The sequence below is a fragment of the Phocoena sinus genome, chromosome X (genome assembly GCF_008692025.1).
Source record: "Phocoena sinus isolate mPhoSin1 chromosome X, mPhoSin1.pri, whole genome shotgun sequence".
Lineage (NCBI taxonomy): Eukaryota > Metazoa > Chordata > Mammalia > Artiodactyla > Phocoenidae > Phocoena > Phocoena sinus.
This window is the reverse complement of record NC_045784.1, coordinates 92,272,815-92,288,991: the sequence shown is the minus strand read 5'-3', so window position 1 is coordinate 92,288,991 and position 16,177 is coordinate 92,272,815. Positions and strand designations below refer to the sequence as shown.

At 41.9% G+C, this 16,177-nt stretch overlaps 1 protein-coding gene across 1 annotated transcript in view; it reads right to left on the bottom strand.

Moving 5' to 3' along the window:
- Positions 1 to 1,098: 1,098 nt before the first annotated feature.
- VSIG1 (V-set and immunoglobulin domain containing 1) overlaps positions 1,099 to 16,177 on the bottom strand; it is a 33,695-nt gene continuing 18,616 nt past the window's right edge. Inside the window, exons 3-7 of the mRNA XM_032619791.1 lie at positions 12,751 to 12,949; positions 7,554 to 7,709; positions 7,041 to 7,160; positions 3,340 to 3,487; positions 1,099 to 2,577 (exon numbers count right to left, since the gene is read on the bottom strand). Of these exons, the coding sequence (XP_032475682.1) occupies positions 2,274 to 2,577; positions 3,340 to 3,487; positions 7,041 to 7,160; positions 7,554 to 7,709; positions 12,751 to 12,949 (927 nt within the window). The 3' untranslated portion in view covers positions 1,099 to 2,273. The remainder of the gene's footprint in view (positions 2,578 to 3,339; positions 3,488 to 7,040; positions 7,161 to 7,553; positions 7,710 to 12,750; positions 12,950 to 16,177) is intronic.

The following is a 16,177-nucleotide window of genomic DNA, read 5'->3' as shown; positions in this document are numbered from 1 at the left end:
GAGTGAGAATTAAGCTGAAACAATTTGGTCGAAGCTTAAGCTATCAGAATATTTGGGTAATGACCTATTCCATTACTTATCTTCTGATCCACTGATGAATAAGCAGGAAAAAAAAAAACTTTCTTTTGTTCCCTTATTGGAAATCTCTTGTACATAGGAGTCCATTTTCCTGCCCAAGTAAAATTTAGTGAACACAATTTTGTTACGATTCTGTATTTTATACAGTCTCAGGATTCATCACAAACATAAATATATGGTATATTATGGATGTACTAATAGAAGATTAAGGAGACTGGGATAAAAGTTGCACTGACCCAGAGTGGCCTTATAAGTAGGTGGAGTAGTTAGATGGTAACCCACATGGTTTGATTTGAGAGGGGCTGAGAAAGCTTCTTTCTTCAGGAATATCTCCCCTCTGGATTGTTCCAATGCTTGAAATTCCACCATTTTTATTATCTTTGGATTAAAGAATTATCTGTCTTCAAGAGTCCCCTCTTAGGGACTTCCCTGGTGGTGCAGTGGTTAAGAATCCGCCTGCCGATGTAGGGCACACGGGTTCGATCCCTGGTCCGGGAAGATCCCACATGCCGTGGAGCAACTAAGCATGTGCACCACAACTACTGAGCCTGCAGTCTAGAGCCTGCGAGCCACAACTACTGAGCCCACATGCTACAACTACTGAAGCCTGCGCGCCTAGAGCCCGTGCTCCGCAACAAGAGAAGCCACAACAATGAGAAGCCCGCACACTGCAATGAAGAGTAGCCCCGGCTCACCGCAACTAGAGAAAGCCCACGCACAGCAAGAGACCCAACACAGCCAAAAATAAAATAAATTTTTAAAATTTTTTTAAAAGACTGCACTTAGAAGGAAGTCAGACACAAAAAAGTGCATACTGTATGGTCCTATTTATATGAAGGTCAAGAAAAGGCAAAGCTACTCTCTAAGGATGGAAAACAAATCAGTGGTTACCTGGGTCCAGGGTGATGGTGGGATTGCACAAAGGGACACAGGAAACACTTTGGGATGATGGAAATGCTCCATTTAGATTATCACGGTGGTTTCATGGGTGTATACATCTGTCAAAACTCATCAAATTTTACACTTGAAATAGGTGCAGTTTATTGTACATAATGTATATATCAATAAAATTATTTATAAAAGATTTACCTTAGGATCATTAAAATAATATTTTTATTGAGTATTACTTATTGAACCTTAAAATAAGATTTAAAATCTGATTGATTACACAGATGAAAAAGTCTACCGGTAAATTTCTTCAAAGTGAGATGTGGGTAAAAAATGATCAATAGAAAAGATTTTCAACAGGTGAAGAGGTGATATCAATGCATTTTAGTTAATATTAAGCATGTATACAAGATTGATATCTCTTTATTAATGTGAAATATCCCAACAGTAAAATAGATTAATTAGTTCCGATTATCCAAAATAGATCTTAAGTGTTCATTTAGAACAGTTTCCTAGTCTGGCCCTTCCAAAGTAGATAGCATCAGACAGTGTGACAACATAATAGCTCATGCAAAGCTAAATTGTACATCACCTGTAGTATCAATATTTTGTATTCATTGAAGGAAAAGTGTATTTGGAATTGTTTGCCTGTACGTTATTTTGCATTTAAAAATTGGGTTATTTTAAAATTTTGCTGTGCTCAGATATTGGATAGCCGGTGGTTCTTTGGGAAATCTAATATGATAAATGAAGCATTAATTTTAAGACCTAGTTTTAAATGCTATGTACCAATTAATATGTACCCTTTATTTCCCTCTGGAATTGTAAGGAATTTTTTTCCAATCTATGAGATAATGCTGGTGAATTCTTTTCTTAGTGGTCAATGTGAAAATGAATAGGGAAGCTCTGTCAACAACAAATCCTAGAAATAATATTGAATCCAGTTAATGCCACCTTGTCATGTGTGCATGTGGAATCTCAAAGAGTAGCTAAAAATAGAGAAGTAAGATTGTCTGAAATAAGACACACATGTTGTAAAACACCTTCAACTGAGTTCAAAATCATTTGTCATTTAATTAGTTGTGTTTACATGTTAGTCAAATTGTAAGTACTCTATACTGGTAATGCAGGAACCCTTGCATTTATTTAGTAGTTATCTTGACCTGTCTGTTTTGGATTGATGGTAGGAGCACCTTGTTAGAAGAGGGTTGGTCAGAATGGAGGGAGGTGGTGGGTTAGTTAGGTCAGCTGAATTCCAAACGCCAGTAATGGGTTCCTTAGTGATGAATGCTACTCAGGCCACGGGCCTATGTCTTAATCACCCCCTCTCCCTTATCACAGAAGGGCTCAACTACAATCGAGGGCTCCGGTTCCTGCTGTGGCTCCAGCTTGATCTCAAGCTCAGGCGCTGGGGCAAGCTCAGGCCCTGAGGCCAGCTCCAGGGCGGGCTGCAAGGCAGGCTCAGGCTTGGGGAGAGGCTTGTGATCTGGCCCCAGGGTGGTATTAGGCTCAGCCTCACGGATGGCAGATGGCAGAGTTGCTTCTATTTGGATGACATCTTCATCTGGTATTGTCTCACACTCTGCACTTTGGTTTACTTTTGTCATTGGTCTGCAGGAAGAAGGCCCAGGGAAGAACAAGTTAGGGTTTGACATCTCACATGGAGCCATAGGCTCTGTAGCCTCAGTGACCATAGGTCCCGAACTGTTCAGGACCTCTGTGATTTCTGATAGTCTGACTTACTGTCAGACCACGGGTCTCCATTTGGGGTGCAGAAAGGTTAGGTCTCAACAATACAATGAGAGTTCAAGAAAGACAAACCAGTGTTTAAGAGGTGAGAAAACGTATGAGGTTGAAAGGGCCTAAAGTTCTAATAAGGTCTTTGGCCAAATTCATGGCTCTGGTGCATATCTAGCACCCACTCCATCTAGCACAATGCTTGGCACTTGGTTGTGGAAGCACAGAAATGGATAAGAAATAACATTTGATAAGAAATAACAAAGTGGTCAAGAGCCTGGGCCCTCAGCACTTTTGCTTCCATGGGCCCCTTGTTCCATAAAATAAACATTAAAAATTACATTTTATCACTCTTGGTAGAAGGACAAGTATATTAATATATTAAAACATTTTCTTAACCCTAAAAGGATTGTCGTGGCAGTTAAATGAGTTGATACACATAAAATGCTTAGCACAGAGTCTGGCACACAGCGCTCAGTACATGATAGCCATCACCATTCTTTTATAAAAGCAGTGAGGGTGAGCAGAAAGATGCCTCTATATCTTATGCTAAAAGGAGTGCTTAGGAAGAGCTGACTGAAAGAGATAGGCCTGAGAAATGTCTATTCAAGTAAAGGCAACAAAGTAAGGTCTTACTGGAGTTCTGTGGTGGGTTTAGAATTTCTCTTCCTTTTCTTCCCCTTCGCTTTTGCCTTGTTCCTCGCGAAGCACACCACAGAGAAGATAATGGCAGCACCTATTAGGGTACCCACCATGGCCCCGACAATGATTCCAACTTCTGGATCTGGAGGACACAAGCAGCTGGTTAGTAAAGTGGAGCATAGTGTCTGCCTCATCCACGTGCATTCGTGACCAGTGGGGAATATCCAGGGCATTCATATAGTGGGAAGGTGCCTTGTATAGGCTGAGAGCATGGAAACCCCTAGAACTCTTTCAGCTGGACTCATAGTGGGAGAAGAAAGGTGACTGGCTTGACTATGTAGCCTTCCCATTCACATTTACACACATAAAGAAAAAAGAATATGCCAACTTGGGGGAGGTGGGGTCGCTTTAGAAATGCGGTTTCAGACTTCCCTGGCGGTCCAGTGGTTAGGACTCTGTGCTTCCACCGCCGGGGGTGTGGGTTCGATCCCTGGTCGGGGAACTAAGATCCTGTGGCACGGCCCCCCCGAACTAAAAAATGCGGTTTGGAGAAGTAAGTCTTCACCGTGCATTTGCTTGGGCAGTGAGAGAGACACGATGGAGCTGCAATCCGGTCACCAGAGAAATGTCTGTTACAGGCAGGGACATTTCACCAGGCTTTCCCAAAGCATGGGTGAAGTAGTTCCCTAAAAACCTTCTCTTCCATAGATTCCATGCTCACCAAAGGGCCTCATGCATTCTGGCCACTGGGAAGGGATATGCCCATTTCCATAAACAAGCATCTGGTTTATTAGATCAGTCTACGGAAAAACTTAATGAGTGTGAAATGATCCAGCTGAGCGCCAGACCTTCAAGCACTGAGGTACTGTCCCCAAGAGACCATGTCTGGATTCCAGGTGGGCCCATCCCCATCGGCCTCCCTTCAAGCAAGGATGAATATCTTATACTCAGATGAAAGGCTAGTTGAGTTGCCTGATCATTCTTTTAACTTTCTATGATTAAAGGAATACATGTGCATCATTTAGAAAGTCAAACAGTTCTACTAGGCTTCTAACAACAACAAAAAAAATCAGCAGTTCCTTTCTCCACTCCTTCCCATCCCTAAGTCCCACCACAAGAGGAATTTGCCCCCATGTTTCTATTACACTTGTTCTAATATGTTCTGCCTTTTCCAAATTTTGTCATTTTCTATTGGCTTCCTACTCTGGAGGTTGAAGATTTAACTCTCTTACACCACTCCCCTCACATCCCGCCATATTCTCCTAATATAACATAAGGTATCGTTAAATCAATGTTTGCAGTATTATGACCATGTAAATATTGTTCACAGCTGCAGAACATAGTATTACTCTTTCTTGTACAACATTTTTAAAATTTCCCCAAGGTTAATAATTGCCTCATTTGGGGATTTATGGGTTTTTTAATGTATTATTACTAATCCCCAAAATTTCTAGCAAAAGTCTTTTCAGTAGTTTCAAACACATCAGCTAATCTATCGGTTTCTTATGTTGTTGTTGTTTCCTCCCTTGGAGACATCCCTTCTGGAGTCCTCCACCTTCCTCCCTGAGCGTCGACTGGTTGCCCTCCTAAGCCTGCTGCTCTGCTGTCATCCTTCAACCTTCCTTTTACCCTCATCCTAATTTTAAAGATAAAGAAGCAGGCTTTGCAAGCTCCATCTCAAATAGCACTTCGTTGGTAAAGCTGGCCCTGGTTCTATAAGCATAATTAGTTGTTTCTTCTTTGGCATCCTATAGACCCTGTGCAGACCTCTGTTATAACATTTAACAAATTTTAGTGTTTGTGCCTCTAGCTAATCTGTGAGCTCCTTGAGTGTAAGACATATATCTTATTAATGTCTGAATCTCCATCGCCTAGGACATTCCCTGACATACAGTAGATAGTCAGTGAAGCTTTGAGGAAGGGAGGGATGGCGGGAAGGAGGGAGACAGGAAGTCAAGAAGGCAGGAAGGCAGGAAGGAAGCCAAATGCTAGACATCATTGAAAAGAGGATTCAAAAGGAAGCAAGGCTCAAGTACAAATCTGAGGAGTCTCTATATCTGCAATATGACTGTACCTCTAGAAAGGCAAAAAGAGATTGGGGAAGATATGGAGAAAAACAGCAGAAATGATCAAGGGAGCAGGGACAGAATGGGACCACAAAAAAGGACACACAAAGAGATGAAGTTTCCAGCCATAAAAAGAAACGAAATTGAATCATTTGTAGTGAGGTGGATGGACCTAGAGTCTGTCATACAGAGTGAAGTAAGTCAGAAAGAGAACAACAAATACCGTATGCTAACACATATATATGGAATCTAAAAAAAAAAAAAACAAAACAGGTTCTGAAGAACCTAGGGGCAGGACAGGAATAAAGACGCAGATGTAGAGAATGGACCTGAGCATATGGGGAGGGGGAAGGGTAAGCTGGGACAAACTGAGAGAGTGGCATGGACATATACATACACTACCAAACGTAAAATAGATAGCTGGTGGGAAGCAGCCGCATAGCACAGGGAGATCAGCTCGGTGCTTTGTGACCACCTAGAGGGGTGGGTTAGGGAGGGTGGGATAGGGAGGGTGGGAGGGAGGGAGACGCAAGAGATATGGGGGCATATGTATATGTATAGCTGATTCACTTTGTTATACAGCAGAAACTAACACAACATTGTAAAGCAGTTATACTCCAATAAAGATGTTTAAAAAAATGGCTGAAAGTGATACGAAAATGAAGGAGCAAACTGGAGTTGGAAAATATCTGATTCCGGACAAATAAAAGGAAGAAAGCCCAGCTTCATAGGAGAATAATAATAATCCAATGGAAATGGGTCCCCCTGGATATGGTATATATTAAAATCACAGATTCAAAGGAAGTTTGAAAAAATGAATAAATGACAGGATCTGAAATGTAATGAAGTGATCCTTGAGAGGTGTAGCAAGATATCCCTTGTGAGAACTTGCCCCCTAACTGGCCCAATTTGACAATCTCAGGCCCTCAAGTCTATGCTTAGTAACTAGGCACGTTTGAACTGGAAGGTTGAGGTTTAGAGGCATTGTGACTCTGCCAGTTACAAACTGAATGACCCTGAGCAAGTCACTTACCTCCCTGAGCTTTAGTTTCCTTTTCAGTAAAGTGAAGCTTAACAGTATATTCTGCCTCCTAGACGGGGTGATTGTAGGACTGAGTGGGATAATGCTCACGGCACGCGGCCAAGCGTCCGGCACATATTTTGTGCTCCGCAATATTAGCCACTCTGAATGTAGGTGCAAGTGTCGTTACTACTATTATTATTAGAGGCAGATTTCAGCAAATTAGTGAATAACTGGAAAGTTTGTGAGCTCCATGTTTGACACAGATTGCTATAGCTTCACCTGGATCTACCAACAGCATCACAAAGAAAATTCAGCCTCGTACTATGAATGAGGCTGTTGTTTTACTTTCTGGAGATTTTGTGAGGGTTAAGCAAATTAATTTTTGTAAACAGTTTGAAGCAGCATGTGGCATATATTAAGTATTATGTAAGCATTAGATATTAGGACGGCCATCCACCATGTCAACCTATAAATAAAGCACCAAAGTCTCCAGTCAGCAAGGACTAACCAGGGATTCTAATTAATTTACTTGATTGGCATACTTGACTTAAGGCCCAGCATACTTGACTTAAGGAGAAACTGTTAAAGTTATATGATCAACTCACGTGAAGAAGTTAGGTCAATTTCACAGGAACTATTGCCAAGGTTGTTGATAGCGGTGCACAGGTAATAACCTTGTACAAAATTGGTCAGATTTCCAATAAACAAAATCCCGGTGGCTGGGTCTGTCAAAACCAGGAAATAGCATTTTGAAATCTCTTATGTGGGTAGAGATCATGTGAATGTAGCAGATCATTCAATGCCCACCCACTTCCTCACATTGGCCTCTCTTTCTTGAGATGTCCAGGGTCCAACTAGACCCCTGGAGACTCCCATCTGGGACGATGCCTATTTTCTCCATACCCACCACCTGTGAGCCAAAAATGGTCTTGGTTTCTAGAAGTTGGGGAGAAGACCAGAGGACAGCCATCTTGATGAGAGATTGACATTCTTTGTACATTCTCCTCCCAGAAAACTCGAAGATTGTGCTCTAAGGACAATCATCCAGTCACACACACATGCTGTCGACCAAGCCCACACACCAGGCCTTGCCAGCGGCAGCAGAGGGCTATACTCACTGAAGGTTTCTTTCACTGGGACGATGTCTCTTCCTTCAAGTTTATACCAGTAGTACACCGGGGAAGGTGTTCCAAGCACAGAGAGGCAAGTAAGAGATATAGGATGACCAGTTTCTGGTATTCCTTGGATGCTGCAAAAGGGCTTAGAAGGTTTGACTGTAAGGCAATGACAAAGAGTAAAACATCCTGCATGATGAATGGCAGTCTGTACCAATTTTAGTCACTTCCTCGCGTTCATTTTGTAGAGTATGTATACTTATTTTTTAATCTTTAGAAACTTATTTTGACAGTTTTCTAGCTGTACCACCAGGTGGGAGTAGAGCACTTCAGGTACAAAGACCTTCTGTCACTGGGCCATTAATATTCTAATAGCATCCATTCTATCTGCCTGCTCCCCAGATTCATAACCATGAATTTCTGCATTGTGTGTTAAAATATGCCTTTATTAAAAAACAACTAGGAACATAGTTTATACTTTGGAAGCACAGTCTTAAAGGAAAACAGAACCCTTAAATACTTTGAGATAACTGGTTACTTATTCTTTTTAAAACGTTTTATTAATGCCATATTTTTCCTTTGTGAGTCATTTTTTGGCATTTATTCTTCTGGGGGTGACACAAAATAGAGGGTTTGAATTTGCCCGTGTCCCTCATCGAGAGGGGAAACCCATTGCGGGGGAGGGGTGTGCTACAGGGCACTGAAATCTTGATTCATCCTTCATGCCACAAGCTCTTACTTGAGTGCCTTCTGTGTGCCCAGCACTGGACTAGGCACCAGAAATTCAAAAGTGACTCTGACACAGTTCTGAAGTAGGGTGGGGGAGTGGTAAGAGATTAGGCTAGAGAGCAGTGAGGCCATAGATTAGGGGGCTTCGTGTTTCATGTATTTTATACTGAGAGCAGCAGGACCACAGAAGGAATTTAAGCAGGGGAGGGATGATGATCATTCTAACGTTTTAGATGAATTGCTCTGACTCCAGGGCTTCCTGAGCCAAGGGACAGGAGGAGACAGATTCAAGCCGTATTAAGAAGTCGAGAGGGCTTGAGGACCAGCTGGATCTGTGGCATGAGGAAGAGGGTGGGCTCAGTGATTACGCCCAGGTTCCTGATTTGACAGCTGGGTACATGATCTTGCCATCCCCTGAGATAAATACAGGGTTAGGGTTAGGGTGAGGGTGAGGGTTAGGGTTAGGGTGAGTAGCAGGTTTTCGGGGAAGTAGTGAGGAGGAGGAAGGGGCGATGATGAGGTCAGTTTGGGATATACTGAGTTTCATCTGCGTATGGGGAACTCCTGTGGGAAGCTGAGAATCTGATTCTCCTCACTTATCTTACTGCTCACAGCTTATTCTATCCTCAGTCTGACTTATAGACAAGGATCTGAATCGATACTTTCCAATTCACCTTCCTTAATTTGGATATAAAACACTCCAAAGGCATAGATTCTCTGCCTTAGGCTAGTTAGACCCTAAATGCTCCAGGATGCCCAGCTCTCTGGCTCTTACTTGGGAGGCAGCAGTTAAGAGCACAGCTCTGGATCCACACCGAACACTGCTCCACAACTTTACCCTAGATGTATTTAGGCAAGTAACCTAACATAGCCAAACCTCAGTTGATTCATCTGTAAAATGTGAACAAGAGATTACCTGGCCTCCAGCTAATCCAAATATATTGTATTTATATAAATAAAATAATGTATATAGTATCATACACGTGGAATTGCTGTTGGCCACAGGCAGGAATGAACTCCTGCTGCCACATTTCCGACCTTGCCACTGATAATCTTCCAATCTCAGACTCTAACCCACTGTACATGTGAGCAGGAAAACAGATGGATATAGCTATAGTTCTTTGAAAATTTCACAATCCCTTCTTGTCTTTTAATTGAAGTGTACTTGATTTGTGATTTTCTGTTATAGTTTCAGATGTACAGCATAGCAGTTCAGTATTTTTGCAGATTATGCTCCATTATAGGTTATGATAATGGGTATAATTCCCTGTGCTCTACAGTATATCCTTGTTGCTTATCTATTATATATATTATAGCTTGTATCTGTTAATCCCACACCCCTAATCTGTCCCTCCCCCTTCCCTCTTCCCTCTGATAGCCACTAGTTTGTTTTCTATGTCTGTGAGTCTGTTCTGCATATACATTCATTTGTATTATTTTTTAGATTCCACGTATAAATGATATCCAGTATTTGTCTTTCTCTGTTGGACTTATTTCACTAAGTATAATATTCTCTAGGCCTGTCCATTCTGCACAGCAGTATTCCATTCTTTTTTATGGCTTAGTAATATTCCATCGTGTGTATGTACCATACCTTCTTAAGCCAATTGTCTGTTGTGCCATCCCTTCTTTTAAACAGGTGTCTTTTAATTAAAAGAAGTCTTTTTCTGTTTAGCTCTTTATTCTTTCTTTTTTTAAATAAATTTATTTATTTATTTTTGGCTGCATGGGGTTTTCATTGCCGCGCGCAGGCTTTCTCTAGTTGCAGCAAGCAGGGGCTACTCTGCATCGCGATGCATGGGCTTTTCACTGTGGTGGCTTCTCTTGTTGCGGAGCGTGGGCTCTAGGCACACGGGCTTCAGTAGTTGTGGCTCATGGGCTCTAGAGCGCAGGCCCTGTAGTTGTGGCACATGGGCTTAGTTGCTCCTCAGCATGTGGCATCTTCCTGGACCGGGGATCGAACCCATGTCCCCTGCATTGGCAGGCAAATTCTTAACCACTGTGCCACCAGGGAAGTCCCTCTTTATTCTTTCTTACTGTTGATTTCCTCAGATGGAGATAACTCCTTGGATTTGCCTTCCCTAAATAGACTAGGCTATTTAACCAGAAATCCAGTGCACCTATCACTAGATTTAGATATTGCCTTTTTTAAAAACATGGTGATTTTATTCCACTATAAGTGGAATAGAATAATCTGAACCGAAAATTAAATGGGGGTGCTTCATCACGAAGCCAGACCCCAGGGCTTGAACTAATTATGGACAAAACCCTGGAATTACTTGCATTCATTTCTTGAGCCCAGAATCAAACCCAGATAGGCATTTTTTTATTTTGCTGAATACATTTTTCTTTATTTTTTATTAACCAAACACTTAGTAAATCACTTTGAACCACATCCCAAACCCATATATTTTCTAAGACTACTGATTCAGTATTGAATTGACATTTCATCCAGTTAAAGTCCCCGACAGAACTTGGATGTTTTACTGGCAAAGCCACTGATCTACCATTTAGCTTTATTGCTTTCTATAGAATTGGGATGGGAAGAAGAGGCTCACCTCAGAAAATTAATGAAAATGCTTCAGTGTGTTCTCAAACCTTCTCTAAATTCATCATTTTCTTTTTATGTGCCAAATTGCAGAAGGAAGATGATGCTCCTTCCAAATGCATACAAAATAATTATTCAAACTTCTGCTGGGTACTTTTCAGAGATTCATTTTCTAAGGCTATCATACCTAATGGAAGTCTCTCAATTGAATGGTCGTCCAAACCACCTGGGCCTTTGTGCATTGCTGTCTCCTTCACCTAAATCGTGCCCTGCCACCTCAGCCCCTCTTCTGCCTGACACGCTCTTGCATATCCTTCAACATTCAATGCAGAAGTCACTTTCTCCAGGAAGCCTTCTCCAGTTCCCCCTGCACGGCTTTATGCCCTTTCCCCTGTGATCTCCCAGCTCTCCTCTCCTCCCTCCACTGTAAGCTTATGTTATATATCTGCCTCCCCCACTAGACTTTGAAGTTTAGGAGGGCTGGGAGCTGAACTCTGACATCTTTCCATCTCCATTGCCTACCATGGTAACTGAGCAATATTTAAGGAAATATCAATACCTTTCTCCTCAGTTGGTCTCCCTTACACACTTGCCGCTACCATGCCCCACCCCTCAGTCAGGGCAAGCGGAACAGGCACTCATGTGCAAAGAATTTGAGAACTGCAAGCAGCCTCTGCAAATTTTAGAGGAAATATCAGTCTCAAAATTTCCAGAAAGCATAAATTTGTGGAATGCCTTTGTTCTTAGCCTATTAATAAAAATAGGATTTTGAGAGTTCCCAAACAAAGAAATCCACAGAGCCTTCTGTCTCTTATCTTGCCTGGATACTGGATGCTTAAGGAAAAGTCATGGCACAGTCATTGCAAGAACAACTGACCCAAAGATGCATGGGAAAAAACAACTTAGAGAGGAAATGACCCTCAACTTCTTATGGAAGTTGATTGGGGACTCTCTGAACTTTAAGAATATTAACCACCCTAACGTTACCTCAGGGCTATTTCCAAGCTCAGAGAAAAAGAGGCTTGGCTTCTTTAGGTTGTTTCTGGTCAGAAGGACAACCCAGAGCCAGGGAGTAACAGAAAAACATTAGAGGACTAATCCCTCAAATTCTATGAACACTGAATCTCCAGCATATCATTTGATTCTCATAACGATAATATGACAGGGCAGGAATTTCAACCCCATCTCAAAATGGCCAGAGAAAGGTGGACTGACTTGTCTGAGGCCACTGAGTAGCAGAGTAAGAGCTAGAACCTAGGTCTTCTGACTCCCAGCCTGATGTGCTAGCATCTATTCCACACTGGAACATCAACTCTCCCAGGAAAGGGCTTGTGTATACTTCTCTTGTCATCCCGTTTACCCCAAAGCCTAGCACAGGGTACAGCAAAATAAAAACATGATAGAGTCATCCCGTTCCTAGAAATCAGCTCTTGATTACCTTTTCTTCTTTTCCAGGTGGGTAGATGCAGTAGCAAGCCTCACAGTAAATAGCTGGTTCTTTTTAGGCATCACCTGGGCAGCAAGCTCAGACACAAATTGACAGCTGTTTCCCCCAGGTAGGACTGGCCCTAACTGGAGGTTCCCTCGGAAAGAGTTGCTAGTGGTCATATAGTGGGACTGTGCATTTTCCCATCTGTTCTCATCGCATCCTTCAGAGATAGGGATCCAGGAAATGGTCATCTATTGCTATCTGTCATGTTGGCAGCCCTTTTGGTTTGACAATTGTTTCAACATGTTTTATGAGTGATTTCTCAGTGTTACTCTGTGGGTTGGGTTTGTGGTGTGTCTTTATTTTCCCGATAATAAAAGGAGCAGGGAGGATATTTACCCTGGGGCTTAATTGGTACCAATAACTCACTGCCCTAGCTCATTCAATTCCTAAGTTGCTGCAAGAAGAGAAAAAGCAGAAAAAATTGTCCATACCTAACACACTGACGTTGAGGGTGCCTTGATTTTTGCCGGAAAAGTCAGGGGGGTTGTTAACATCGCAGACGTAGATGCCACTATCTGCTGGTTGCATATGCGAAATAGTGATGGATGCGTTACCTGGAGCATTGGACCCTACAATGCGATCTTTAAATTGCCCGATGGCTGTAGCTTGTCCACCTTCAGAATAGTAAATCTAGGACAGAAAATGACAGAAATGAGAACTGGACAGTGTCCGGGGCTAGGATAAGCTACGTGGAAGTTCCCCCTATCCAATGTTACCTACTTTGACATTGAATGAAAAAAGGAAGCAGTATCCGCCCCCCACCCCCGGTAAGGAACAGGTCCCTGTGGCAAAAGTTTCTCAGCGCAGTGGGACACTTTAGCTTTCTCACAGCATTGCACAGCCACGACCTCATTTGTGCTCAAAGCAGCTCTGTGATGTCATCAGGGCAGGGAGATATGCATATCTTATAGACAGTAGGCAGCTGGAGCTGACAGAATTCAACTCCTAAGCTTAGGCTAACAGATCAAGATGCTCACCTGATGAGTCTACCTAGAGGAAACTCATTATATAGGACACAAACATCTGATAGGAAAACCAAAAGCATCGTCTTTCCTACTTGATAAACATTTTTGATTTCGGTTTACTTTACCCAGTGGGATTATCTAGAATATCTGATTTCCCTAAAAGAATATTCACGCTCCTTACATGCATATTCCTTTGGGTAAGCAAAACTGAGTTCATCCTGTTTGTTAGAAGAATAACATTTCAGAGCAGAGAGGCTCCTGAGAAACCATCTGGCCCCATCGCTTCATAGTGGTGGTGCGAGAATGAAGCAAAGTAACTTAGCCAAGGGCCTAGGAAGTGCTTGGTCAATGGTAGCTGCTACCTTTCTCCCCACACAGCAGGAGGCAGAACTGGAATTATTACTGCTTTTAGACAAATAAGGACACTCAAACACAGAGATTAAACGACTCACCCAAATCCATAAAGATTTATTTATTATTATTATAATTTACTAGATTTAAGAAAGATCTTGATTATAGTCCCATCTCTGTTAAAGAATATGGATATTCAGATCATAATGGCAACTGTGGAAGCAGCATGGTGTGATGGAAAGAGACCTGGTCTAGGAGTAAGAAAACCTGGGGTTTATTTATTTATTTATTTATTTTAAACATCTTTATTGGAGTATAATTGCTTTACAATGGTGTGTTTGTTAGTTTCTGCTTTATAACAAAGTGAATCAGCTATATGTATACATACATCCCCATATCTCCTCCCTCTTGCGTCTCCCTCCCACCCTCCCTATCCCACCCCTCTAGGTGGACACAAAGCGCCGAGCTGGTCTCCCTGTGCCATGTGACTGCTTCCCACTAGCTAGCTATTTTACATTTGGTAGTGTATATAAGTCCATGCCACTCTCTCACTTCGTCCCAGCTTACCCTTCCCCCTCCCCGTGTCCTCAAGTCCATTCTCTACATCTGCGTCTTTATGTCTTTACCCCTGTGCTGCCCCTGGGTCCTTTAGAATGATTTTTTCTTTTTTAGATTCCATATATATGTGTTAGCATACGGTATTTGTTTTCCTCTTTCTGACTTACTTCACTCTGTATGACAGACTCTAGGTCCATCCACCTCACTACAAATAACTCAATTTCGTTTCTTCTTATGGCTGAGTAACATTCCATTGTATATATGTGCCACATCTTCGTTATCCATTCTTCTGTTGATGGACACTTAGGTTGCTTCCATAAGACCTGGGTTTTAGCCATGCTGGATCTCTGACTGTGACATGGGGGAAGTAGCCTCTCCTCATGTCTACATGGCAACCTACTTTGCAATAAGAAACAAAGTTATTTAATCTCTCCAAACTTTAGTTTCCACATCTGAATGAGGAACCAGAGTAGTGTTCTCTAAAGTATGATATGTACTCCCTAAGCATAAGCCGACAAGTTGATTTTAGGTGGCAAGAAATTGAAAACTTTAAAAATGTAATGTGTATTAGAGACATAGCTGTCACATCAAATCTGTGACTTCATGGACATTATTGCTTACAGTGAAACTAAGGCAGACATTTTTAAGACTTTTAAAAACCGAGTCAGGGAGTGCCCTGGTGGTCCAGTGGTTAGGACTCAACACTTTCATTACCGGACCCGGGTTCAATCTCTGGTCAGGGAACTAAGATCCCACGAGCTGCGTGGTGCAGCCAAAAACAAACAAACAAACAAAAAGACCCAAGTCAATAGAGAAAACAACATTAAATAATTACTAGTGTTGGTAATACACAAATATGACACAAATCATGAAGATGAGACACGAATGACTAAACGTTGGGAATCACTGGACTAGGTGATCCCTGAGGTCCCTTCATAATACACAAAGCCTATTTACACTCTTTGCTAGTTTCATATAAATGTGTATAATTCCAGTGATTGTTTTTTATTATTCAATAAACTGGGATTGCCCTAGTCCAATGGCAATTAATATTTCATAAAATCTACTAGAAGAGACTTATGGTTCATTTAATTCACTCTCCTCACTTTACAGAAGAGACTGAAGCTCAAAGAGGTTAAAAAAGAGACACACAAAGTTAACCGTTGGGCCGGGTCAAGAACGTCGTCCTTCTAATTCCTTGTCCAGTGCATTTTACATTAACAGGCTAACGAGAGGGAAGGCAATCGGTAAACCAAAAGATATTGTCTAGATAAATTCAAGTGTATTCTCCTTCAGGTAGAAAGTCAATATACTTTTAAACTAAAGCAGAAACGGAGATTCTGACGGAAAATTCAAAGAAAAGAGTATATTTAAGGAGAAAACAACTTGTCTCTCTCCTCCAGTTCTCTAACATCAACTAGCTTTCTTTTCTGCCCTAAATGAACCATTTATAATTCAATTCGTCCATTCACACCTACTGAAATCACAAACTTTTGCCCCAGAGGGGTCTTGTTTGACTTACAAACTGGAGAGCCAGTGTAACCTAAGGTATTCAGGTAGGCCAGGAGGAAGTTCAACTTGTCAAAGGTCTATTACCTTCATGTGAGTTGACGTCCAAGATATCTGGCTTTCCATTTCACTAGCCAGCGCTAGCCTTATTTACTTTCTAATTAACAATTTGCGGTCCTGTGGACTCTTACCTGGAACGCAGCCTGTGGTCTATCAAGGAAGCCCTTTACAACTTAGACATCTGGCCGCTTCCCCTGCTCCTAGGAGGACTGAGGGTAGGTCGGCCTGTTTTATGTTGAAGCCTGATGACATCACAGGGAGATACATCAGTCCTGCCTACGGCCCACGGTAAGTCCCAGAGGATCTAGTTGAAAGGACTTTATTACTGCAGAAAACAGGGGGCCAAGAGAATGTGTTTTAGGTCAGCACTAGGACATGAAAAGAAGCCACATTGTAAAAGTCTCACGGTTGGCCA